General features: G+C 41.6%; 1 protein-coding gene across 3 annotated transcripts in view; it reads left to right on the top strand.

The window, feature by feature from the left end:
• LOC311300339 (uncharacterized protein) overlaps positions 1–25,678 on the top strand; it is a 171,029-nt gene that overhangs the window by 123,207 nt on the left and 22,144 nt on the right. Inside the window, exons 1-4 of one of the 3 annotated variants that reach the window (XM_084424584.1) lie at positions 8,407–8,492; positions 8,599–8,943; positions 9,295–9,330; positions 9,456–9,750. In XM_084424584.1, coding sequence (XP_084280710.1) covers positions 8,429–8,492; positions 8,599–8,943; positions 9,295–9,330; positions 9,456–9,628 — 618 coding nt within the window. In that variant the 5' untranslated portion in view covers positions 8,407–8,428 and the 3' untranslated portion in view covers positions 9,629–9,750. Of the gene's footprint in view, positions 1–8,406; positions 8,493–8,598; positions 8,944–9,294; positions 9,331–9,455; positions 9,751–25,678 lie in introns of those variants that run through there. The other 2 variants (XM_084424587.1, XM_084424583.1) reach the window with 2 other exon arrangements.

Here is a 25,678-nt window from a genome sequence, read left to right as displayed (position 1 = left end):
TAAAATAAAACATTATTTTATTAAAAGTAAAATATTACTGTAATGTTGATAAAGTGTCTTTAACATTAAAATTCACAAACCCACAAAGCTGCTCGTTAATCTCCTGACTGGCAGCGCTGATGATCGCCCGTTTAGATGTTAACTTGCACACAATAAAATGAAAGATGACAGGGTAGGCTATCATGTAAGTTTAAATTTTTTAAGTTTTAAATATTGACGATCATTCGTTCAACTAAACGGGTATACTTTTATTCTCAAAACTGGCGCTATTTCTCCTTTCCTCGGTCGATGTTTATAAAGATTGCAAGTCATACATTTACTAAAAAAGGCTATATCAAGGCTCTTGAAAGCCTTTTTTTTTTTTTTTTTTTTTGGCAGAAACGATGGTTCGAGACTTTACAGACAAGACACACGCAGACTGTGCTGGAACTTACCTCAGTCACTTCTTCAGACGAGTATTTCTAAAACGACACCAGCAGACTTTTCACTCACAACTCACTAGCTAGCCTAACGTACATTAGAGACTCATTTCCCGCTGATTTTACGTGCGAGCCCTGTGAGGGAAACTGCGCGTATGGATTTCATACAAAAGCTTTTCTCACTTTTAAATACGCAACGTCCACAATGAATAGGCCTACGATAATTACATGATGAATTTAGAATTAAAATTTTCAAAAAGGCTGCTGATATATCTGGTTTAATTTCAACAAAGGATTTAACATGCGGCATTTTGTCAAAAATTCTAACCGGCTAGCTGTGGCTAATTAATGTTTCACGGAATAAATACGTTACCCCTCACACTTCCATATCAAGGACTGTATGTTGAACAGTGAAATTAGCTTGCTGCTACCACCACAACTTATTAAAAATATAGGTAAACATTAATAACTTACCATAAAACACTGCCTGCTCAGAGTGGCGTGCTCCTCAAGTCAGAAGTGAAGAATCCAGAAAGTTCCGCAAAGAATGAAAAAAGTAACCAGTTGCTGGGTCAAAATAACCCAACCAGCGTTTATTTGTGAATTGACCCCCTTACAACTCATTTGACCCAGCATGAGCAACCCAATAATGTGTTTACAGTACCCCAAACAACCCAACTTTTTGACCCAGCACAATCAACCCAACAATTTGTTTACAGAAACAACCCAGCATTTTTTAGAGTGTATGTATACACTATGGTACACTCTAAAAACTCCTGGGTTATTTCTTCAACCCATTTTCTGGGTTATTTGTGTTGGGTTAAAATTATGGGTTATTTTTTCAGAGAGTAACTATTTTCTGGGTTATAGGGCTAATATTTTGACCCAATTCATGGGTTGTTTGGGTTTCTGGGTTATTTTTCAAAGAGTAACCCATGTTCTGGGTTATAGGGTTGGCTTTCTCTCTCTCTCTCGCCCGCAGTTGTTCTGGAATTTTCTCACAACAGTCGTTTGAAATAACCGTCGCTTTCGCGCTCGATCCGTTTTGGCCTGTGCTTCATCGGTGCAACTTCATCTATATTCAAGGTAAGAGAGTATTTTCAGTGTTGATGTAATGTAAACTTTTCTGTGTCCATGTCCCTGTTCCTAGTTTATCACCATTTGCTAAAAAAAATACGTTGAGACTAGCGTTAGCCGTGGTAATTCTGTGGTTGGCATGTAGCCGCGGCTATCACGACAACATCTACTGTAGGACAACTCGAGGTAACGTTATCACACACCGGACGCGATTTTGAACACGGTCCTGAGCCGTTGCTGGGTGTCGCGCATAGATATATACACTATATATATATGGGTGTCGCGGACAGATGCCGGATGGCGCCGCCGGTGTGTGTACACACTCATAGAGAATAATGTGTTCGAATTTTAAAGACGGCTTTAACCGCGGCTACACTGCGCTTCGAGTCCGGTGTGTGAGCCCCTTAGACTGCACGTCCGTTGAGCGATACCTCGAGTTGTCCTAGACGCGACGCGGCACTTCTCGTCCGGTGTGCAAACCCCATAGCCGCGGCTACAGAGCGACGAGGCAACACAATAGTTGAGTTATGTTTTCCAGCTGCGCCGTGCTTATCATATTATACAGTGCTCTACTGGCTGAAGTAGTGAGAGTTAAAGAAGCGGGTCAAGTCTTCAAATTGTTGCTAACCTCTATATTGCTATGTTTTCTCCAGGTCATGATCTTGAATGGACAGTTTTGTCGCTGATAAGCTAACTGAGTGGCAGATGTCTGAGCTGACAGATAATTTTAGAGGTGAGCATTTTACTCTTATTGCCCTTATATCATCTCTCTATACCTACATTTTTTTTTTAATAAGACTTAAATGAGTCAGTGCAAGATTTTGTGAAAGTCACAAATTCTTCGCCAGTGGGGTATACACAACGCTAAAAGATTATTGTGCCTTGTCTTTAAGCTGTTATGCATAAGAATGGGCAAGATATTCACCTTTGCATTAATGTCATTACACTTTTTAATGAAAGAAAAGATGTCATTCACACAAAATGGGTAACGTTAATGCTGCAAAAGAACCACATTAGTTAACTAGCAATTTGGGCCACGTAAAAAAAAAAAAAAAAGCCACTGCATTCCCTTAAAAGTGATTATTTGTTAGCTTGATAATGAAAGAGTGTCTGGTGAGTGGTTCACAATTGTCTCAACTTATTAACAATACTCATGTTGTCTTGTTTTCTGTCTTTCAGATGAAGACATAGATGAGGAGGCATTTCTTCTCTTTGATGAGGACACTATCAAATATCTTGTCCCCAAAGTTGGCCCAAGGCTTAAATTCCTGAGGCTCTTCTGAGAATTGTTGTTTATTTTTCTATTTTTTATTTCTAATATTGTTATTACAGTGTGACCTAAAATAAATAGGAAAATAAACATGTCCAAGTGTGTGTTTTTTCATATAGATTTTAATTTAATGCAATAAAAATGTAAAAGTGCTTGAAGTGTGTAATATAATGTAAAACAAAGTTTTATTTTCTGAAATAAGGCATACTGGGATAGTGAGGTTAAGTTAGGTTATTTTTGACCCAACTCCTGGGTTAAAAAAGGATCAACTCATTTTTGGGTTATTTCTACCCAGATGTTGGTTTTTTAAACCCAACATTTGGGTCAGGTATTTAACCCAGAATTTGGGTCAAAAAGCATAACCCAATTTTCTGAGTTGAAATAACCCATAAATTAGTTGGTCCCTTTTTAACCCAGGAGTTGGGTCAAAAATAACCCATTATGGGTTATTTTTGACCCATGAGTTTTTAGAGTGTATGTATTTTATTATACAACCAACGGTAAATGTAACCTTACCTGTATCTCCTATCTAATTAATCCTCATTTGATGGCTCACACTTTGAAGTAAATCACCTTCTCTTAGAATGCAGTGTGGATTTGTTATATCTATCTGAGTATTAATGAACAGAAAAGAGGTAAGGCAGATGTCTAACCACACTTGAGATAGCGTCATAAATCTTTCCCACAGAGGAAACTCCCGCCAGAAATTCCACCCTTCTCATTGGTTGTGCCAGACCTATACCTTTGCCAGGCTTTAAAAGGCCTCTTCGCTCACCCTTCCCTCTCTTAGCTAGTCTCATCCAGCTACCACACTGCTTCTGCTGATACTGAAAAACCCCTTCCCCCTCACTGGGGCCCTGGGCCCAGCAGGCCTGAACACTGCCTGCCATGCTCTCCTTCAATCCAGAAAAACTGCAACTTTACCATCACTGACGCCACGATCAACTCCTGGTCTTCTCAGCACTTTGGGACTCAGCAGGCCAGGGCAGCAGGCTTCGACTCACAACAGCCATGTGCTCGAAGCCACCATGCTCTTCTTCAATCCCACAGACCCATCGACGAACTCAATTTTTCAACCACTTCAAGAAATATTCCCTGCACATGCCATGCAAGTATAATTTAATGAGGTGCTCTGAAAATAATCTGATGGTTCTTTTTCAATGTTAAATAGATCTTTTCCATAGTTCTATTTCCTGCTTCCGGTTCCATATCACTCACCCCCTTTACCTATGCATGTACAGTATGTACTGTATGTATGTATGAATGTATGTTTATGTATGTTTGTTTAGTGTTAGTTATGTATGTGAGTTAGTTAATAAAACTTGTGCACAATATGCTCCGAAATTATGATTCACCATGGCAACAGAACTCGACAAAAAGACGGCCTCATACTTCTGAGTCTAAACGCAAGTATAATTCTCAATCACTGTTATATTATCAGAGGTGAAAACTGGCAGAACGGCAACTCCTTTTCATGGTATCCCACAGGCAAAAAAAAAAAAAAAAGACCGTGGCAGCAACTAAAATTGAACAATAAAACCATCATTCAATCAGTTAAATTGTTAAACATTAAGGGGCGGTTTCCCGGACAGGGTTTAAAGGAGTCATAACCTGCAATTTTCACTTTTCCACGAGAATCAATGTATGTTATGATCGACTAACGATTATACACTGGCCGGGAAGCCGATATTTAAAAGTAAAGCGTTTGTTTACCTCAGGGTAAATAAACCAGCGCGCGTACACGCCCACTCAAATACGAGATTTTGATTTCAGCTCCCTCTTGACGTCATGAGGTAGTAGGATATACCATATATGGACACCGCAGCAGGAAGCCCCCCTTCCCCTCTCCCCCTCATATTCAGTTCAGTCGAGAAAGATGGAGAAACCGAGTGCACACCGGACTTGCTCTGTGGTTGATTGCCATAAAAAACATGTAAATGTGTTTTATCTCCCAAAATCGGACGAAACTATCAGGGACCAGTGGATGAAATTCATTTTTAATGACGCTGTCCCAACAACCCTTTCAACTGGCGTGCAGAGCCATATAGAGCGTCCACGACAGCCAAAACATCGCATTGATCTCGCAAGACAATAATGCCTTCAGAAATAAGGGTAAAAGTAGGTCTGTGTTTATTTTTTTTCCACTTTTCTTTTTTAGAAGGGCCTGAAAGACTATAATACAGCAGTAGGTATCCAATGTAATACTAGGTTATGACTCCTTTAAATTAAGACAGGAGTAGGCCTTAATCTAGAATAGTTAGTCGTGTCTTAAAAAATGTCTTTCTGAAACACAGATTAAGTACGGATTAGTTACACCTGGACTATGGAGTCCTGAACTAAAATAAACCAGATTAATTTAAAACCAACTGTGCTAATCTGAATTAGCATGATAGAGGTTGCCTATAAAACATGGAATGCACCAAGAAAAGCTTAAAATTGCATGGGACTGAGAAGCAAATCAAAGGAAAACAATGGAATCAGAAAAAGACTGCAATCAAAAAATTTTTACTAAACAAGAGCAAATTATTTTTAAGCAAGCTAAATAATCTGCACATACCAGCTATGGAATAAAAGAAAAGAAATGCTGAAAGTCTGTTTGTATATATATATATGTGTGTGTGTGTGTCCAAGTAATACACGTGTCCACTTTGAAACACAATGTTAATCTGAAGTTAAACCTGCCTCCTGGTAGGTTTAATTTAAGCCTTGATTTAGTCCTGGAGTAACTCTAGTCTTCCTCCAGGAAATTAATTTATTAAACTCTGGACTAAACTAAATCTAGGACTATTTAAAGCCTTGACCGAGAAAGCAGATTTCTGTTAATTCTGTTTAAAGGGCAATTTTAGTCTAGGATTAGGCTTAATCTCTGTTCGGGAAACCACCCCAAAAGGTTCATGGCTATAGCAGTGGCGTAGGCAGAAATTGTATTTTGGGCGGGCCAGTGAAAAAGTGAGTGGGCCAATAGTTTTTCCTAGAAAAAAAATTACTTAAATAATAATTAATAAGTAAATAATAATAATATATTAATAAGCACGGTTTGAAATGAATAACAACACACTCCCCAATTTCTGTTAAATCAACCATATACAATGCAGCCTGGTGGAATTTAAGCTTTTGTGCCAAAAAAAATGCAACTAATTTAAACTAAACAATTTACAGTAGGCTAGCCTATAAGGCATTCAGCTATACAGTACAGTACACAACACACCAGTAACTTAAGGCGAGACAGGTGAATAGGGTAACATTTTAAAATAATAGATATTACCATAAAACTTCCTCAGTTATTCTGGAGAATGACAAACAACTAATTTTGAGAAAACAGCATTTAAAGATTTGTAATGTAAAAAATCATACTTTTTAGCAGAAACAACTATTTACAGACACAATATCTTATCAAATCATCAGCAACAACAATACAAACCACCTAAAACACATCAAAACTTATAACACAGCATTTATGGCCAACAACTGAACAGAACCCCAGTCAAAAACAGTCAAAAACACACATCAAAATGTCAGAGCACGTCACGTGATGCATCTGAACGAATCACATTGTCAGAAATTGACATCAGCCAATGAGATTTCGCTTTTAGAGTTAAATGCCCCATTGTACTTTCACGATTGGTTGCTGATTAAAGCAAATTACCATATTTGGATCCGACAGCATTGTGTACAGGAGAAAGTAGAGAGCTTTTCAACGGTGTTTGTGTTATGACAGGTGCAGACAGCGATCGCGGTGCAGCATATTGATTAACAACGCCAACTTTTGTTGAATTTAGGAGTAATATACAGACGCAAATAGACAAAATGTAGTAAAATAAAGACCTAAATGTGTATTTTGGATTTTTTTTCCACCACAAGTCTGAAATAAGGCATTGAAGAAGACAAATAGCCCAAAATCTTAAAATTGACCAGTGAAAAAAAAACCCGATGTTTTTGCCGTGTCTCGCCTTAAATCACTTCACGGGCAAAAATTAAGGAAATTAGTTAAACAACTGGCCTACCTTTGTTGTTTTCATTCTACAAAACAAGATGCAAGTGCCTGGGTTTAGTATTAAAAACAGAAATGATCTCATCATAGTCCAAAGAGTCACAGAGTTATTTTTCAAAGAACTAAAGGCCGCCAGAGCCCGCCGCCTAGAGAGTCTGCCTGTCGGACTCGGAACCCCTAGCAACCATAGCAACCAATTACGTTCCAGAGGGAGGCTTTCACGCATTTTATTCGGAAACAGAATTAAACACACACACCAGTCAACAATAAATCAGGTTTATATTAATATATTTTCTTAAATACATTTGAATAATAAAAATAAACTAAAAATGTATTTTGATCAAACTTGCCTGGGCGGGCCAGTGAGTTATGTGGGTGGGCCAGTGCCGCCCTGGCCCATTACTGGCTACGCGCCTGGGCTATAGGCTAAATGACTTTACAAACATTTGACATATTAAATAAATTTATTACATGGCTTGGTTGAATTCCAATGTTGCGGTGTGTTATTTCTTGATAACAGACCGCTGCGAAGTATAACACACCGTTGCCATGAAAAACAGAGCGTTGCTATGGACGCGGAACGGACTATTTTCTTTAGCGGAAGCAATACAATCGTTTTTAAATCAATAATTTGTGTCAAATTATTTATTTATTTTGTAGGTAGCCATGTAATAAGCGTGATAATGTAGAGCGAGGCGGTTGTTATAGCGAATAACAATTAACAATTGTTGACACTTAACAATTACAAAAAAACAAATAATAAACATTTAAATTAATAAACCAGAAAATCGTGAAACAATACTACAATGATGAGGTTCAGGATTGGCACCAAAGCTGGGTGTATGTTCACCTCACTGTCCTTCGTTTGTTTGTTGAAACTAACCGGAATGGGTGTGGTCCCCGGCAATGACGCACAGGCGGTGACCACACACACAAACGGTGCATTCGAATCCCTTTTTATACACTCCCTCGTGGAATATAATTGGACACTACATTACCGACAAGCATTAAATTAATTAAAAATGAAATTCTGTACGTCCCACCACATAAGCTTCCTGATTGTCATTACCTTGAAAGAGATGGACTTTCTCTCTCAGTTTACAGAAAAAAACAATCAAAAATATGCGCAATGTTCTGAAAGTTTAACTATAGAACACTTAACAAAATACATGTTAACACAAGACTGGTATGATAAAGTGATCTGTGTAAAGTTACAGTACATTCAAACTCATGTTATGACATGAAAAACAGGAAGAGAAATGATTTGTATTTGTAAATATTTTTAAAATTCTCTTTTAATATGGTTGAAATTGATTATTTCAAAAACAAAAGCATGTCTTTAAAGCTGTTCATAGAGCTAGCATTGTAAGGAACCTGGAACATTTATGTTTGGACTTACAAATCAACACACACACACACTTAGCCAAGTTTTGTTGGCTGTGTATCTAAGCTAATAGAGTATAAACTACATCAGGTTATCATGGGGATTTACATTATATAGAGGTTTAATGCAATAAATAAATAAAAGTAAGGAAAAAACACTCTCTGAGTTGAGACTATATTATTCAATGCATTATATTTCTCTGTAAAGGAAGAGGAAACTGTGGTTTCAGTGACTCTGCATTGAGCTGAACTTAGTTTGATCCACCCAGTTTACGAACGACAGACACAATGGAGCAAGTAATTTTCTTCTTCTGTGTATTTTCTTGTTGGATTATGCAAATCACATCCAGTGGTAAATATATTCTTTTTCAAACATTCATGAAATTAACATATCAACCTCAAATACAATACCCATTAACATAGTCTAAAAAGATGTGTGTTTATCAATGTCTCTCCAGATTTGTCAGCTGGAGGATCTTCTGATGTGTTAAGGGTTCAGATGGGAGAAAACATCATTCTGAACTGCAGCATGATAGACCGATATGAAATTGCCTGGTTTCACCTCAATTCTCAACAAGTCAATATGCTGATTTCTGCAGAGAAGGACAAAACCGGGAGAAAACTCCAGATCAGCTACAATCAGAACCGAACTCGTATGAAAATAACAGCAGAAAGTTCGATCACCAGAGTCTCTTTAACTATTTCTGGAGTAACAGAATCAGATTCAGGACTTTATTTCTGTGGAACAAAGTCTGACGCTCCAGAGATGTTCTTCGACAAACCCATCAGACTGGAGATCGAAGGTAACAGATTTCAGTTTTTCCTCATCATATTTATGGGTAATTAAGATCTTACCTTTTTAGGTTACATTTTTTAAGTATGTATATCTTAAGGCCCTGATATGTCATTATGCACCATTTATATTACACAAAGGACAACTTAAAGTTAAAAACTACTCCAGACAGCATCATAGTGTCGTCCCAGATCTGGTACACATGGATTCCACACGTACCGGATGTGGGCCGGATCTGGGCCGACACTATGGGACTATAACCTATAGTCATAGGTTATAGTCATATGGTTATAACCTAAGCTATAACCATACCAACCAACTAACAACTAAAAAAGTTTTGATAAACTGATCATTTTTACAGGTCTTTTTGTAACAGAAGAGCCAAAAGACATCACAGGTAACATGTTGATCATTATCTTGGATGTTCATTTTTCATAGTGACTGGAGATCCAGCACTAAATCTAAGTTATGAGTTAAAACTGTCTGGTTGTATGAATGTGAGTAACTCTTGTGTCTCTGTAGACGAGGTGACCCCGACAGAGCGTGTGTTGATGTTCGGTGGTGTTGGACTGGCTGTGTTTGTGTTTTTTCTGACTACAATCGTCGCAGGAGGAATAATTTACCATCGTGGACAGCAGAAAGGATGGAAAGCAGCGAAACGTGCATCTATGATGAGCCACAAATCAGCTGAATGACATCTATTTCTGCTTTATTTTACAATCTAACTCAATATAGGCCTGTCCCTGAGCTTCGCATTGCCAGTTATATCAGCACTGCTATAGTTGTCACATATTAAAATATCAAATTGTGCCTCAGATGTCTTTTCCTGTTGGCCTGATTTCACTTCCACTTCAGAGAAACTGAGATGATGTGGTAAACCTAGTTTTATAAACAGCAAACCAGTCATTAATGGTGTGGTGATAATTCAGGTTTCTGCGGTTTATTTGTGCTTGACAATAATATTCAGTTAAATATCAAATTACTTCTTTAATGCCAATGTTTATTAGTACAGCATATTTAAACAATATTCAAAGTTTAGAGTTCAAGTGGTATGATTTACATAACTGCAGTTCTCTTACGAGAGGTTCTCTCGTATTGCACAAGTTGCTTACGCTACGGGTAAAGTCATCTTTTCTCGAGATCTGAAGCCAAAAAATTATCCTTAATTTTGTATTCATTGTCAACGCAGTGTGGCAGCCAGCAGACTATGGCAGGCTGTATAAGCGTGCTCATTGGCTGACTTGCGGCAACTGCTGCAGCCTATCGGTGAGCCCTGCGTGACGTCGCGCCCTCTACGCGTCACAGCTCACCAGAATGGGTGTGGCTTAGCGTATATAAGGAAGGGCTCAGCAGGCTGTACTCTGATTTTTCATCTCTTCAACAAAGCTCTTTGCATCGCTGGATCTTGAGAAGCCGCAGCTGTTGAATCGAGTGACCAGCAAGCTTACGAAGTGTCTGAGGAAGCCGGCCGCCTTCAGCCATCCGTGCCTGCTGAGCTATCCGGCGACAGTATCCTTAATTTGCTGTGTGTGTTCGCCGCTGCGACACACATTTTCAATCTAAAAGAGCGCGAGGCGTTTTAGTAAAAATGCCTCGCTCTTCCTGTGGCTCGTGCCGCGCCCCGCTCAGCACCGGAGACCGCCATCTCATCTGCGCTCTCTGCCTGGGCCGCGAGCAAGCTGCTATCGCGCTCTCTACGGGCGGCTGCCCTGAGTGCGAGGAGCTTTCAATGTCGACCCTGCGGGCTCGACTTGAAGCTTTTCCTGACGAAGCTGTCACTCTGCCTGTCTTTGCTGGGCCACGCAGAAAGAAGCGTCGCTCCCAGAGGCCACCGGAGTCTGATGTGGCACTTAAGAGCTCGCCAGAACCCTTCCCTCGAGCCTCTTTCTCTCCTTCTCCGCCCCCCCTCCCGGACGCGCAGATGAGAAAGGCCTGGATCCTGCCTCCATCACAGATTTGCGCAGCGTGACGGATCTCTCCCTTCGCGCTACTAAATCCGCTGCCCAGGCTCTTGGAAGGTGCATGTCCTCGCTGACCGTCACAGAAAGGCACCTCTGGTTGATGCTCGCTGACATGAGGGAGTCTGAGCGGGCCGTTTTTCTCAACGCCCCGCTCTCCCCTACCGGCCTCTTCGGCCCAGCGGTTAACGGGATCATAGACCGCTTCTCGGAGGTACAAAAGACCACGCAGGCTATGAATCTGTTCCTGCCTCGACGCTCGAGCTCAGCCGCACGCCGCCCTCGGGACCAGCCTGTTTGAAGCTCCACCCAGTGTCCAGCTCAGCCTCCGTCTTCGCAGCGACGACAGGGCGGCCGCCCTAGATCGCGCTCGGCCAGCCGCAACAGGCCGCCTCCCCCGCGGGGACCCCGGCCTAAGATCACGCTGAAACCCGAGCCCGCGAAGTCCTCCTAGCAACTCAAAGGAGGAAAAGACGGTTAAGTCCCGCCGCGGCCGGACCACCGTCAAAGCTTTCCGCTCTGTCAGTCCCCGTTGCTATGGGCGTCCGGCTGCATATGGATCAGAGTGACTCACAGCTGTGTTTCAGCACTGAGACTCTGGTTAGCGGCCGACTGGTACCAGCGGGGAGTGACAATGGGAGCCGCCTCGCACTGAAAAGTTATCTCGACAGACGCCTCCAACTTGGGTTGGGGCGCTCTTTTCGAAGGCAGACCGGTTTTTGGCCTGTGGTCAGACCAGGAGAAAAGCCTTCATATAAACTGTCTGGAGATGATAGCGGTCGAGAACGCGCTGAAGCGCTTCCTCCCTCACATACGGGGCCACCATGTTCTAGTCCGCTCGGACAATATGTCTGTGGTGTCCTATGTGAATCGCCAGGGCGGTGTCAGATCCAGGAACCTCTGCAAACTGACAGAACGCCTTCTCGTGTGGGCCCATCACTCACTGCGCTCGCTGAGAGCCTCGCATGTACCGGGCCTCAGGAATGTCGGCCCAGACAGGTTGTCCAGGGACAACATTCCCCCGGGAGAATGGTCCCTGCACCCTCAAACAGTCCAGTTACTGTGGCGCCTCTTCGGCAAAGCGGAAGTCGACCTCTTTGCGTCGAAAGACAACGCTCACTGCTCGAGATTTCTCTCGAAAAGCGAGGACGCGCTGGCCCAAACCTGGCCCTTCTTCTTCTTCTTTAGTGCTGCCTAACGGCGTGTGCGACTTCATGATGATATTGGTCTCGGTCTAGCACGGCGTGTAGAGTTTGTGCTGTTGTTAATTGTTGCTGTGCTGTTAAGCCATGTTTTGATGTTACTGAGCCATGTCGTTTTTGGCCGTCCTGGTCGTTTTTTCCCTTTGATTTTTCCTTGCAGGATTTGCTTTAGTAGCTGGTATTTGTGGTTGTTTCGGGCAATGTGGCCTAAGTAGTGACACTTCCTGCTAATGATGGTCTTCAGCAGTTGCCTGTCAGTGCCCATGTCTTGCCGAACTTGTGTGTTGGTGGTTTTGGCTGTCCATGGGATTTTCAGCATTCTTCGATACAGCCACATTTCGAAAGCTTCGAGCATTTTTGTTGCTGTTGTTGTCAGTGTCCACGTCTCTACTCCGTACAGCAAAATTGACCAGATGTAGCATTTCAGTGTGCGCAGTTTCAGTGATGTACTCAAGTTGCGGTCTGCGAGGAGTGTTTTCCATTTAATAAATGCTTGCCTTGCTTGTTCAATTCTGCTCTTGATTTCGACTTCATGGTTCAGCTGATCGTCAATGATTATACCAAGGTATTTAAATTGGTGTACTTGTTCCAATTTTTCGCTACCCAGCTTGATTGTTGTTTTCGCTTGTAGTTCGGCTGACCTTCATAACCTTTGTTTTCTTTTTGTTAATTCGTAAGCCCCATATTTGACTCTCTGCGGCAACTTCGTCCAAGATTTGTTGTAGGTCTTGTTCCGAATCGGCCAGCAGTGCAGTGTCGTCAGCATATCTGATGTTGTTGATGTATTGTCCATTGACTTTAATACCAGTTTTTTTGTCTGCTAGTGTTTAATCAAAAATCTGCTCTGAGTAGATGTTGAAAAGGATCGGTGACAGTGGGCAGCCTTGTCGTACACATTTTTGTATTGGTATTGGGTCTGTCAGTTCGTTGTCATATCGGAGTTGGGCTGTTTGCTTCCAGTAAAGAGCAATGATGAAGTTGGTGTCGTTTTTATCTAATCCCAGTTGTTTTAATAGAGCTGCTAGTCGGTCGTGGTCTACTGAGTCAAAGGCTTTCTCGTAATCTATGAAGCAGATGTACACTTCTTTCTGATGTTCGTAGCATCGCTGTAGTAGTATCTGTAGACAGAAGATTGCTTCTCTTGTGCCTAGTCCTTTGCAGAAGCCAAACTGTGTGTTCTTCAATGCATTTTCGCATGTGGAGCATATGCGCTGTTGGATCACCTTCAGAAAGACTTTCAGCACGTGGCTCATCAAGCTTCTCAGTCTGTAGTCTTCGCATTTCCGGCTTGTTGCTTTCTTTGGAATGGCCACAATAATGGATTGTAGCCAGTCGGATGGAATTTTGTTGCCGTTGTATATTTGATTGTACCAATTAGTCAGTTGTCGCATGTTGTTGCTGTCTAATTGTTTGAGCAATTCAATATGGATTGTGTCGGGCCCGCACGCTTTGCCTGACTTTTGCATGTTGCACGATTGCATGTTCTACTTCTGATGTTAGAATGTGTAGAGCGTTTTTCGACGTCTGTTGGTCTTTTTCTGCAGGTGTTCTCGCGCCGCCAAAGAGCTTGTGTATATAGTTTGTCCAGGTGTCCATTTTTTCTTGTTTGTTTAGGATTGGTTGGTTGTTGTCCGCATACAAGGTTGTTGTTGGGGCTGGTCTGTATATGTTACCAGCTTCTTTGAGCTTCTTGTGCAGATTAAAATTGTCATGTTTTTTAATTAGTTCTTCAATCTCGGCACATTGTGCTTCCATCCACTTTTCTTTTGCCTGTCGGATTGCTTCTATGATCTTCTGTTGCTGTTTCTGATTTGTTTGTACATCTCCAAGTTGTTATTTTTGTACATTCTTCGTTTGCTCATTAGATCGAGAATGTATTGTGTCATCCATCATTGTTTCTTTTTCCGTGACTGGTGTCCCAGCATGACTTCTGTTGTTTCTGTGATGCATTGTTTGAACGAGCACCAGTACTCCTGAACATCTGCTGTTTCTGTTGTTATTGAGCGGATGCTATCGTTGAGATGTTGCTGTACTTGTCTTTTATCGGAGCTGTTCTTCAGTTTCTCCAGGTCTGCTCGTCTCGTCTTTGTACATTGTATTGATCGCAATTTGAGTCTTATTGTAGCTGTTACTGGGTTGTGATCTGACGATATATCGGCTCCAGGGTAGGTTTTTGCTGTAAGCACACTGGACTTAAACCTGATGTTAATTAGGATATAATCGATTTGGTTCCTGACGATGTTGTTGTCGGAGTCTTGCGGCGAGGTCCACGTGTACAGTCGTCGAGGTGGTAATTGGAACCACGTGTTAGCAATACTGAAACTCTGGAATAGTCTTCCTGATACTGTTCATTGCTCAGACTCGCTCTCCCAGTTTAAAACTAGATTAAAGACGCATCTATTCAGCCAGGCATTCATATAATACTTTTAATCTTACAGTTAAATCCAACCTCTAGTTCATAAACGCCAGAGGAGAACTGGCCCCCAACTGAGCCTGGTTTCTCCCAAGGTTTTTTTTTCTCCATTAGGTCACTTGATGGAGTTTTTCGGTTCCTTGCCACTGTTGCTTGCTCAGTTGGGGATATTTGGGGATATTTAATTTAATTAATCAATCAACAATACTATTGATCAGCATTAACAAACATGGACGTTTTCCACTAGAAACAAACATTGATGTATTATTTTAATTTAATACTGTGAAGCTGCTTTGATGCAATCTGTGAAAAGCGCTATAGTCCGTGTTCTCCGACAATGTTCTGCATTCAACCGTGGCCGACCTTGGCGTTGAAGTCGGCGAGGATTATGGTGATGTCTTGTTTCTTCAGCGGCTTCAGCGTGTTGGTTAGTTGCTCATAGAACGATTCGATTTCATGATCTTGTTTGTCTGCTGTTGGAGCATAAACCTGTAGAATGTTCACGTTGACTGTGTTGCCTGCTAATTGTAGTAGTGCTATTCGTTCTGATACTGGGGTAAAGTTGGTGACTTTATTTGCTAATTTCTTGTGTACTATAAAGGCGACACCATGGGCCCTATCTTGCACCCAGCGCAATTGACTTTGTACACGGACGCATGTATCATTCCTATTTTGCACCCGCGCAAAGCAGACTTTTCCCTCCACAGAAGCACGTCGGTTAACTAAGAAATACACTTGCGCTCCCCGGGGCGGTTCAGCGCAAAGAGGAAGCGTGTTCCGGCGCAAACGTTCCCTCATGCTATTTTACAGGTTTAGAATACAATTGCGCCACTAACCGAAAAAAAAAACAGTTTAAAGTCAGTGGCGCGTTGCGCATGTTATTCATATGCTATTTTAAGGGCGCATGCTTGGCCTTAATCAATGGAGCGTGTGCACAACGCGCATACACTTTGATTCTCTCATCTACACACAGATGCAGCAGTTATCATTTTTGCAAATCATACATTATTACGAAAGATAGATAGATAGATAGATAGATAGATAGATGATAGATAGATAGATAGATAGATAGATAGATAGACACTTTATTATAAAAGCATACATCTAGCTTACACATTTACCCAAATTATCATACGCCTGTTTAACCGAAGTTAATTTGGGTGTGTTTCTCCATCCCCAACGTCCCTGACGGGAACATCGGTCTCCTCGGCTGTGAAGCGCTCCTCGCGTGCGCCTGGCAAATCCGCCGTTATAATAGGAATCCGCTTTGAACAAGCGCGCCTGCTCTTAAAGGGAATGTGAGATGTCGCTCTGATTGGTTTATTTCACGTTACGCCCAAACCACACCTATGAATAATGAAGCTACTTCAGACCAACCCCTTTTAGATTTGCGCCAGGCGCAAGAGTCATTTATCCCGCCGGGAAAATAGCAACAGCGCCAAGACCCGCCCACAAAGTTACTTGCGCTTTGCGCTTTGACACTCAGATCGTTAAAAATAGGGCCCCATATGTTTGTTTGATGTTTTCTTCTCCTCCGGAGCAGAAGATGTGGTGTTCGCTCGATATAATCTTTTTTGTTCCAGGCCATTTAGTTTCACTTAGACCGATTATGTTGATTTTAAGTCGATCCATTTCTTGTATGACATTGGCTAGTTTTCTTGCTTGAAGTAAGCTTCTAACATTCCAAGTTGCTACTTTGAAAGGGTTCATTGACGCAAGCTCAGAGATTCTTAGCACCCCTGTCCAATTTAAGGGACGCCGATACTCAGGGCCTTTGTTGATTTTGCTTGTCATCATTGAAGTTTTCAAGGGAGGAATAATCCATGTAGTTTCCCGTTGCTTTCTTGGAACACAATTTATTTGAAAAGGTCATGTGGGGACCTTTCGAAACGGGTTTTGTCTGACGTCTCCACTGAAGTCTTCCCGCCTTGGGTGACCCTTCTGAGAGCACTAGGCTCTCGACGGTATAGCAATCAGCTTCTCAGACGTACACAAACTCTCTACCCGCGTTAAGGCACCGTTTCTCAAGAGAGAACCTGGCCCAGCCGCCCGCTATACGCCTTCCCTCCGATCTCACTATTGCCACAGGTAATCAAGAGAATCAGGGAAAAGCGCCATTCAGTGCTCCTCATAGCCCCGCGGTGGGAGAACCAAACCTGGTACCCAGAGCTGGTGAGGCTGTCGCACATAGCCCCGTGGCTGATCCCGGTGAGGAGAGACCTTCTCTCCCAGGCCGGTGGATCGATTTGGCATCCTCATCCAGAGCGCTGGTCTCTGCATGCGTGGATAATCAACAGATACCCGTTGCTTTGCCAGAAGGGGTCGTGAACACGATCACGCAGGCCAGAGCTCCTTCTACGAGAAGGCTCTACGCATCTAAATGGTCAGTGTTTTCCAAATGGTGCGCTACTAAGAGCCTGGACCCACGCACGTGTGGGGTCCCGTAGGTGCTTTCCTTCCTTAAAGAGCTGTTGGACAAGGGCAGGTCCCCTTCCACGCTCAAAGTTTACGTTGCGGCTATTGCGGCGTTCGCTGAGCCGATGTGCAGCCGGGCGATAGGAAGAAATGAGCTCATCATCCGCTTCCTTGGGGGAGCCAGGAGGATGAACCCCCCGCGGCCCCCTTCGGTTCCTATTTGGAATCTTTCTTTGGTCCTGGAGGCCCTGAAAGCTTTTCCCTTTGAACCGTTAGATTCTGTGGATCTAAAATACCTCTCGCTCAAAACCATTTTTCTGATAGCTTTGTCTTCAGTAAAACGAGTGGGGGATCTACACGTGCTATCTGTTAGCCCCACATGTCTCGAGTTCGGACCAAATGACTCAAAAGTCATCCTTAAACTGAGACATGGCTACATCCCCAAGGCGATTGGCACTCCCTTTAGAGCGCAAATCATCTCCCTATCAGCTCTGCCAGCATCCGATAGCGAGGTCAGTGATAACCTCCTATGCCCCGTCAGGGCGCTGAGAGCTTACATCACCCGCTCCACCGCCTTCAGGCGTTCTGAGCAGCTCTTTGTTTCATCTGGTGGGCGCACCAAGGGTCTCGCCGCCTCGAAACATAGCCTGTCCAGATGGATAGTGGACGCTATCGTGGCAGCTTATGCGTCCAAACACCTGCAGTGCCCTATGGGCATCAGGGCCCACTCAACTAGAGGCATGGCTTCGTCGTGGGCTTGGTCCAGCGGGATATCTATTCACGACATTTGTATGGCGGCAGGCTGGGCCTCCCCGTCTACATTCGTGAGTTTTTATAACTTGGAAGTTCCCGCCCTGCAGGCTAAAATTTTATCAGTCTAAGAGATGTGTTGTTCTGCCCAGACATTCGTGTGCAGGCCACTCTCGTGTCACTATGAGCTCTTCTGGTTGAGCCGCACAAATGGGTGAGACTCTATATATACATAGACCAGCAGAGCCGCTCTGTGTTCCCCTATGGTGTGCTTGTGTATTTGTGCTGGCCCGCGCTGCTGGCCGCCTATTCTCCACACTGACGCACAGAAGGGTAATGTTCTCTATACAATAGACCGGTGGAGCCGCTTTATTTTTGCCCTGTGATGTGCTTATGTACTTGCGCTGGCCCGCTTTGCTGGCCGCCTTTGTTTCACACACGTTTATACATAGACCGGCAGAGCCGCTCTGTATCCCTATGAAGTGCTTATGACATGTGCTGGCCCACGTTGCTGGCCGCCTGTTTCCGCATGCTGTGTCCCCCGGGCTTCCCTGGGACTCATGCTGTGATGCTCGGCACGTACGGCGTTGACAAGGGTGTTCCCGCAGCGTAAGCAACTTACGCAATACGAGAGAACCTCTCGTAAGAGAACGTACTCGGTTACCTAACATAACCTCGGTTCTCTCTAGAAGAGGGAACGAGTATTGCGTAACCTGCCGTGCTCGCGCCACGAGTTTATTCGCTATATTCAATGAAAAACCAGAGTACAGCCTGCTGAGCCCTTCCTTATATACGCTAAGCCACACCCATTCTGGTGAGCTGTGACGCCTAGAGGGCCCAAAGCGCCTTCATTGGGCGTGACGTCACGCAGGGCTCACCGATAGGCTGCAGCAGTTGCCGCAAGTCAGCCAATGAGCACGCTTATACAGCCTGCCATAGTCTGCTGTCTGCCGCACTGCGCTGACAATGAATAGAAAATTAAGGATAATTTTTTGGCTTCAGATCTCGAGAAAAGATGACTTTACCCATAGCGTAAGCAACTTATGCAATACTCGTTCCCTCTTCTAGAGAGAACCGAGGTTACGTTAAGTAACCGAGTACGTTTTTACATGTAAAGAGTGAGCTCAAAAAGAACAGCAAACATACTTAAATATCATTATGTTGTATATCTTTAGACATTACATATTTATCTGTGAGCTTTAAATCTGTTTTCAAGAGAAAATATAAATGCAAACTATTTTATGGCACATAATTCATGATTGAGATCTGATCAAATAAACAGCATAATAATAATTATTTGTTTTTGTGTGCATTTTCTGGCAGAAAAACCTGATCATTAGCCTACCAAAGCTAAACCTGTTCAAACACAACTGTATATATTCAGTCATGTCAGATCTGTCATGACAATCTAGAGAAGAGAAAAGGTTTCACATCAGAGTCGTGCAAAGCACAATAATGATTTCCTGACTGACTTAATGATGATACACAGAAAACCACAAAATATGCGGTGAGGGTGGGGACACACAGCGGTCACGAGTGAAGGAGAAAAGCTGATAATGATGTGAGAACAGATCGAGAGACTGTTTTTTGTTAGAGAGCATTCAGAGAAGCTGGAAGAGTGTTTTGGTTAAAATGTTTTGGAGTTTTGAGTTGATTATTAAAAAGAAACCAGTGACTTGATCTCTGCCTGGACTGGATTTGTGAAGCAACACACACTTTGGTGATACCCTACCTCTCACGATGACACAGCTATTTTCCAGCTGAAATCCTGCCATGTACACACACAGCTCTCCGTTGCACTAATAAATATTGTTATATTGTGTAGGCTATATTACGCAAGCAGTAAAGCCACATGACTATTTCCAGCTTTCACACACACACACACACACACACACGCACGCACGCACGCACGCGCACGCACACACGCACACACACGTCCGCAAATTAAATAAATGATTGATTTGATACCATACTTGCGATCCATTGTGTCTTTAAGGATCTAATGCAGTACAAATCGACGGCCTCTTTCCTTTACACACACACACACACACACACACACACATGTATGCACATATCACACACACAATTGCCATTTTATAGACGAGAATAGGGGTTCATTAAAAAGATAATTAAGAATAGATGGAAAGATTTGTGGACAAAGGAAGGAAAGGGAAAACATTTTTATGAAATAAATAAAGTAGGACATTTGAGAGAGGTTTATAATACATAATTGTGCATCAAATGTGTATTTATTACCAGAGACAGTCAAACATGTTCTTCTTAAATGTGTTTTAATGAAGAAACTTCTCAGCTCATAGAAGAGGTTAAGGCTGTAGGAATAAAGGAATATTACTGAACAATAATTCAACAGTGACCACAGCTTTATCAGAATATCTCAAGAAAACAAGATTGATTAGAATAAAAGTTTATATATCTCACATATTTACTATATTTGGAGGGGACTTACATGTTTAAATAGTTGTTAGCTTATTATGTTTATGTTCATATTTTATGAATTTCATTTTTATATTTTTCATAATCTGCCAGTAAATGTTTGTATCTCCCAGTATCTGTCGCTCCTATAATGTAGCTCGGCTATAAATAATCAATACGACCAAAACTTTGCTGAAAAACCTGCTGTACACAATCTACTCCATGCCTTCTGTCCTCTGACTGATAGTTCATACTTTATCAAGAAAAGTCTTTTTTCTTAGCTCTGAAATCTTTAAAGATTTTTATAAAGTAAATGTGTAAGATAGCATTTACTGAACTGAAGCAACTCGGGTTCACTTACTGTAATTATTCATACACCATTTTTAATGTTAAATTTTTTAAATTATTTTTTACATTTGTTCATGTTCATGTGAATGTCAAATATGACAGCAGGCTTTTGGGGAACATTTGTGACTGTGTTTGTGTGGATGTAATCTCAGAGCAAGTGGACAGTCACTCAAGATTGCACTGTACTGGGATGAACACGAGCAAACGCTGGTTAGAGAACAGTTCATCAACGTTGCTCAGGAGTCAGCAGCGAGAGATCTGAGACTGCTGAATATACATTTTTACAAGGTGATCGTGAACAGTGGAATACAACTCAAAATAAAGCATTCATTAAAGAAATCAAATATAAACACTGACTCTGTTCTCATTTCTCATCAATTCACACTAATACAGAGAAACTATGAACTTAAGTAACCATCATTTTACATTTTTTACATACATGAAATACAGAAAGTGAAGAACGCAGAGCTAAAATGGTGCGGTTACACAGTTCACATGTGCTAATGCTAATACTATTATTTTTTAACACAGAACATGACAAATCTGAGTAACAGACAGACCTGGGACAACCACGACCAAAAGCTGGTAAAAGTACAGTTCATCAACGTTGCTCAGAAGTCTTAAATTAAATGAACAGAGGTTCGGAGTTCACAAGCAGGTTAACACACACACACACACACACACACACACACACATGTGAGAAGAAAAACTGCAGTAGACGAGTGTTTAAAGAAGGATCATGTGACGTTGTCATCAAGGATCTGATCTACAGTGACGCTGGGAAATACTTTATACATGTTTATTACAGTAATGATCAGGCAGAAGTGAAGCGAGAGACCCTGGAGTATCATCTTCATATTCATGGTAAAGTCAAAACTGATCAAACCATCATCATGTGCTTTCTGGATTTCCTGATAATGTTAACAATGTAATAATATTACTATTGCATGCAAGGCCTGTGATCAGCAAAACAAACCAATATAGGCAGGGGCGGATTAAGGTGGTCAGGGGCCCCTAGGCTGCTCTTTGTGTGAAAAATTCTAGTCGACTAGTAGTTGTTCATTTAAGCCATTCGTGGACAAATCGCCCCTTTATATTCATTTAATTACTTAGGCTATATACAGAATAATGAGCGTTTATAGCTGCACGACCGCACGCATAAAGCTTGCCACAAAGAACCGGTAAAAGTAATGATTATGAATGTGTCTAAATTAGCAAGGAGACATTTAATTATTTATTAATAAACTGGTGTTTTCTGTGTTGCTGCAAAGATGAAGTTGACGATGCGGTCTCGCCATGAACGCCAGAGATAAATGCACATTTCATATGGATTACATATTCAGAGAGTAGCCTATTTCTTTTGGTTTTGAATATTTTCGTTTAAAAGTAGACAGTTCACGTGCACTGCAAGTGATCGTGTCGGCGCCTTTTATTACATTATCTGCTATATATTTGCTTCTTATTTATTACATACGGGCAATTGGTTGATAAAACATTGATCAAAATCAAGATACAATTTATACGAAAATCTTTTAAAAAAGAGACTACAAAACAAAACTTAATGAAGTGGTCAAAATGTTTTACATGTCTCCAGACATATTGCGCATCTCATGATGTATCATATCTTTCTCATGCTGCATTCTCACTTTCATAATCAACATTGATTAAATTAAAAAACATAATGACGTCACATATTTTCCAACCCAGCCCTCGGCCCTGTTCCAACAGTCGTTGTTTAGGTACCTTAAACGCGCACGTACAGTCTCGGAGTCATCGCTGCAACCAGGAGATGAAGAGAGCTGAGATCCACATCACCTAGGACATCTTCGACCAGCGCCGTTGCTAGGAGGGCGCCAGCGCCTCTGCCTCTCAGCGCCTCAGCCTCGCGAGTGGATGATAGCCCTGAAGACGCCTAGCATTGGTATACCTTTAGTGGTAGTATACCTTTAGTTAAGTTATACCTTAAGAGTCTTCGTAGCGCGCTAAGAGACAACATTATCAGGAAACGCAGCCCAGGTATGATGCGTAATGGAGATTCCAAAGCGCTCTTCTTTGGTCAGAACCATGGAGAGCGATCGCGGATAGGTCCGTCCTATGCACCGAAACTTTTTTTACAATGCAACAAAATATTTAAAGAGCATCAAGCTATTAAAATCTATATTATGTATACTCACAGATAAATGAACAGTATATTAGTCAGTAATTTTTATTAGGTTAAACAGTGATTGGATAACGTTTTTAATTTAACGTTCACAATTGGTCTGACCCATCCAAACTAGAATCCTGTCGCCGTGCCGTGCCTGGTTCGCGCTTAAGTAAATATATATGTAAAAAAAATAAATAATGTCTGGCCAATCCGAGGCCCCCTGCACACGTGGCTGCAGCCTACGCAAGCCTGTGCATTAATCCGCGCCAGAATATAGGCTTTTTAGTGGCTGATTTTAATGATTAAATTTGGTTCCTTTAATCCTAAATATGTTATTATGGCCTTGATTGATTGACAATAATGATTGACACCATTATAATAATGAATATTGTCTGTGTTTCTCCTCAGATGAGATCTCTGTGAAGAAAGGAGAGGATCTGAAGTTGGATGTTCTGTTGATCAACGCTGATAAAGTGGAGGGAAACTTTAGTGAAGGCTGGATAGAGGTGTGGATGAGAGGTCACGGGGTCAACAGTGATCGACTGACCGTCAGTGACGAGACTCTGACCATTAATGAGTTTACAGTCACTGACACTGGAGCATACAGAGTTCTGGACTCTAATAATGAAACTTTGATCACAGTCTCAGTCACAGGTGAGAGAAGATCAGTGGATGAGGAGAACTATTTGAGCTGATTTTTAATCAGGATTTGAACAGTAAATTAACAGTAACTTTTTAATCTCCTCTACAGAATCTAGTACAGACTCACCAGTGGAAAGCAAGGATGACACTGAACAACATAGTAAGTAGAAGAGGAGTTATTGAGAGACTTACAAAATCTTTAAACAGTGAGTTAATTAAGAAAAAACATTTTTAAAACTGTGTTTTCTTCCCACTTTCCTCCTTTAAGCTGTAGACTGTTTTTTATTATCAGGAAATACCAGTGTTTCTTGCAGCCGCCAGGTCAGTATGCAGGGGAAATCGCTGTGAAAATACAGACCGGAAGTAAAGACAAGGAGCGCAGCGGGGGCTACATAAGGTCCATAGACAAGTTTCCTAAGTGTAATAGGCGGGCCGCCATTAGCCTTTCACTCTGCCAACGACAGAAAAAGTAAACTATGGATGGTGTTACACGCCGACACGGCTCCGAGACATATTGTGCTGTTCGCGGTTGCAACAACTCGTGGCGATTGCTGAATGTTTGGTCGGAAGGAGATTGTATGAGAAACCAAAAACAGATGTTGAATCTCGGAAGTGGCTAGCGGCTTTGAAGTTGAAGAATCCGCCCAAAAGACTGTTTGTTTGTTCTTATCACTTAATTGATAAAAAGCCCACAGAGGAAAACCCTTTCCCGGAACTTTGGTTGGGATACGAGCGACCTCCCCAGCAAAAGAGACCTAAACCCGACAGAAACACAAGTGACACGCAATCGGATGGTAAGTGTATCTTGATATTTTTCTGGTTAGCTAAAGTTTGCAGCATAAGTTCGACTGTTGATATATGTGTCTCTGTCCTGTGTTAGTAGGGTATATACATTTATAGTTGATGCTGTTTGTCTTTTAGAAGTGTGCATCGAGCCGAAGTTTAAAGATGCTGCAACACAATGGGAGGACCTAACAAAAACTGACCACAGCTACGCGGCAAAGTTGGACCACGTGAACAAATCGACGCAGACTGGGGGTCAGACTGTGGCTGATGATATGCTCCTGGATGATGATACCTCGCTGCTGTACACAGGACTGCGTCTGGTATATTTTTTTACTTTGGTGAAAACGATGTTGCCATTTAGTAAACCATCATGTAGTATTCCTGTTGTTGACCAAATACTGATGACCCTCATGAAACTGAAACTGAACCTTGTGTTAGGGGATGTGGCAAAGCGCTTTAAAGTGTCTGAAGGTGAAGTAAGTAAGGTGATTGCTCACTGGATTGATACATTATTCGTGCTAACATGCCACCATCCTTTAAAAAGAACCACCCCCAGACTACTTGCATCATCGATTGTGCTGAAACGGCTATTCAGAGAGCTACAAACCTTAACTGTAGGAGTGCCACTTTCAGTCATTACAAGGGAACCAATACTGCCAAATATCTTGTTGCTGTGTCACTTCATGGGCTGATAATGTTTATATCAGAGGCCTATGCTGGTAAAAGCAGTGATAAGTTCATCACTATAAACAGTGGGTTTCTGGAGGCCCTAAGGCCTGGTGATGAGGTAATGGCTGACAGGGGTTTCACGATTCGAGATGCACTACATGAAAGGACGGTGAAATTGAATATTCCTGCCTTTACCCACAAGCGTGGTCAATTGACCAATGAGGAGGTAATGCGCACTAGACGAGTGGTCAATGTCCGTATACATGTGGAGAGGGCAATCCGAAGACTTAAAGTCTTCAAAATTCTGTCCCAAACTGTCCCCATCTCCATGACCCCGAGGTTGGACAAGATTCTTATCATATGTGCTGCTTTAGCAAACATGAGGTCCAGACTCATCCGACTGCCACATGAGGTGTAAGTCCCTATGAAAAGTAAAACCTGGGTTACCTGCAGTTGTTTTTTGTTTTTTTAAATTGTACATATTCCTTTATATATATATATATATATATATATATATATATATATATATATATATATATATATATATATATATATATATATATATATATATATATATATGTGTGTGTTAATTTATTGTTATTGTTCCCTTTCTGGTGTTGTGATTATTGATAAAACAGAGTTTTAACTAAGAAAAACTTGTGTGAGTGCTATTCTTTTTCTTGTATTGTAAATATTGACACATGACAATAAACAATTTGATTTTTGAGAAGAAATGAATGAATTTTTATTGATCCTATTCCATAACAAAGGGTCAATTTCATTAACTCCTTAATGGCTGAATTTTTTTTATAATTAAATAAAAACAAAGTAAATACAGGAAAAAATCTCAAAATATTACAAAAAGAAAAAGACTGGAATAAAATAAAATATTAAATAAATAAAATAAATAAATAAAGATAAATGATAAGTGACTGATATAAAAATAAATAAGAGTAAGTAAAAGAAAATAAATCAAATAAATC

The sequence above is a fragment of the Rutilus rutilus genome (assembly GCF_951802725.1).
Source record: "Rutilus rutilus genome assembly, chromosome: 11".
NCBI classification, from domain to species: Eukaryota; Metazoa; Chordata; class Actinopteri; order Cypriniformes; family Leuciscidae; genus Rutilus; species Rutilus rutilus.
Note: the sequence above shows the minus strand (reverse complement) of the source record. Positions and strands in the feature narration are given on the sequence as shown.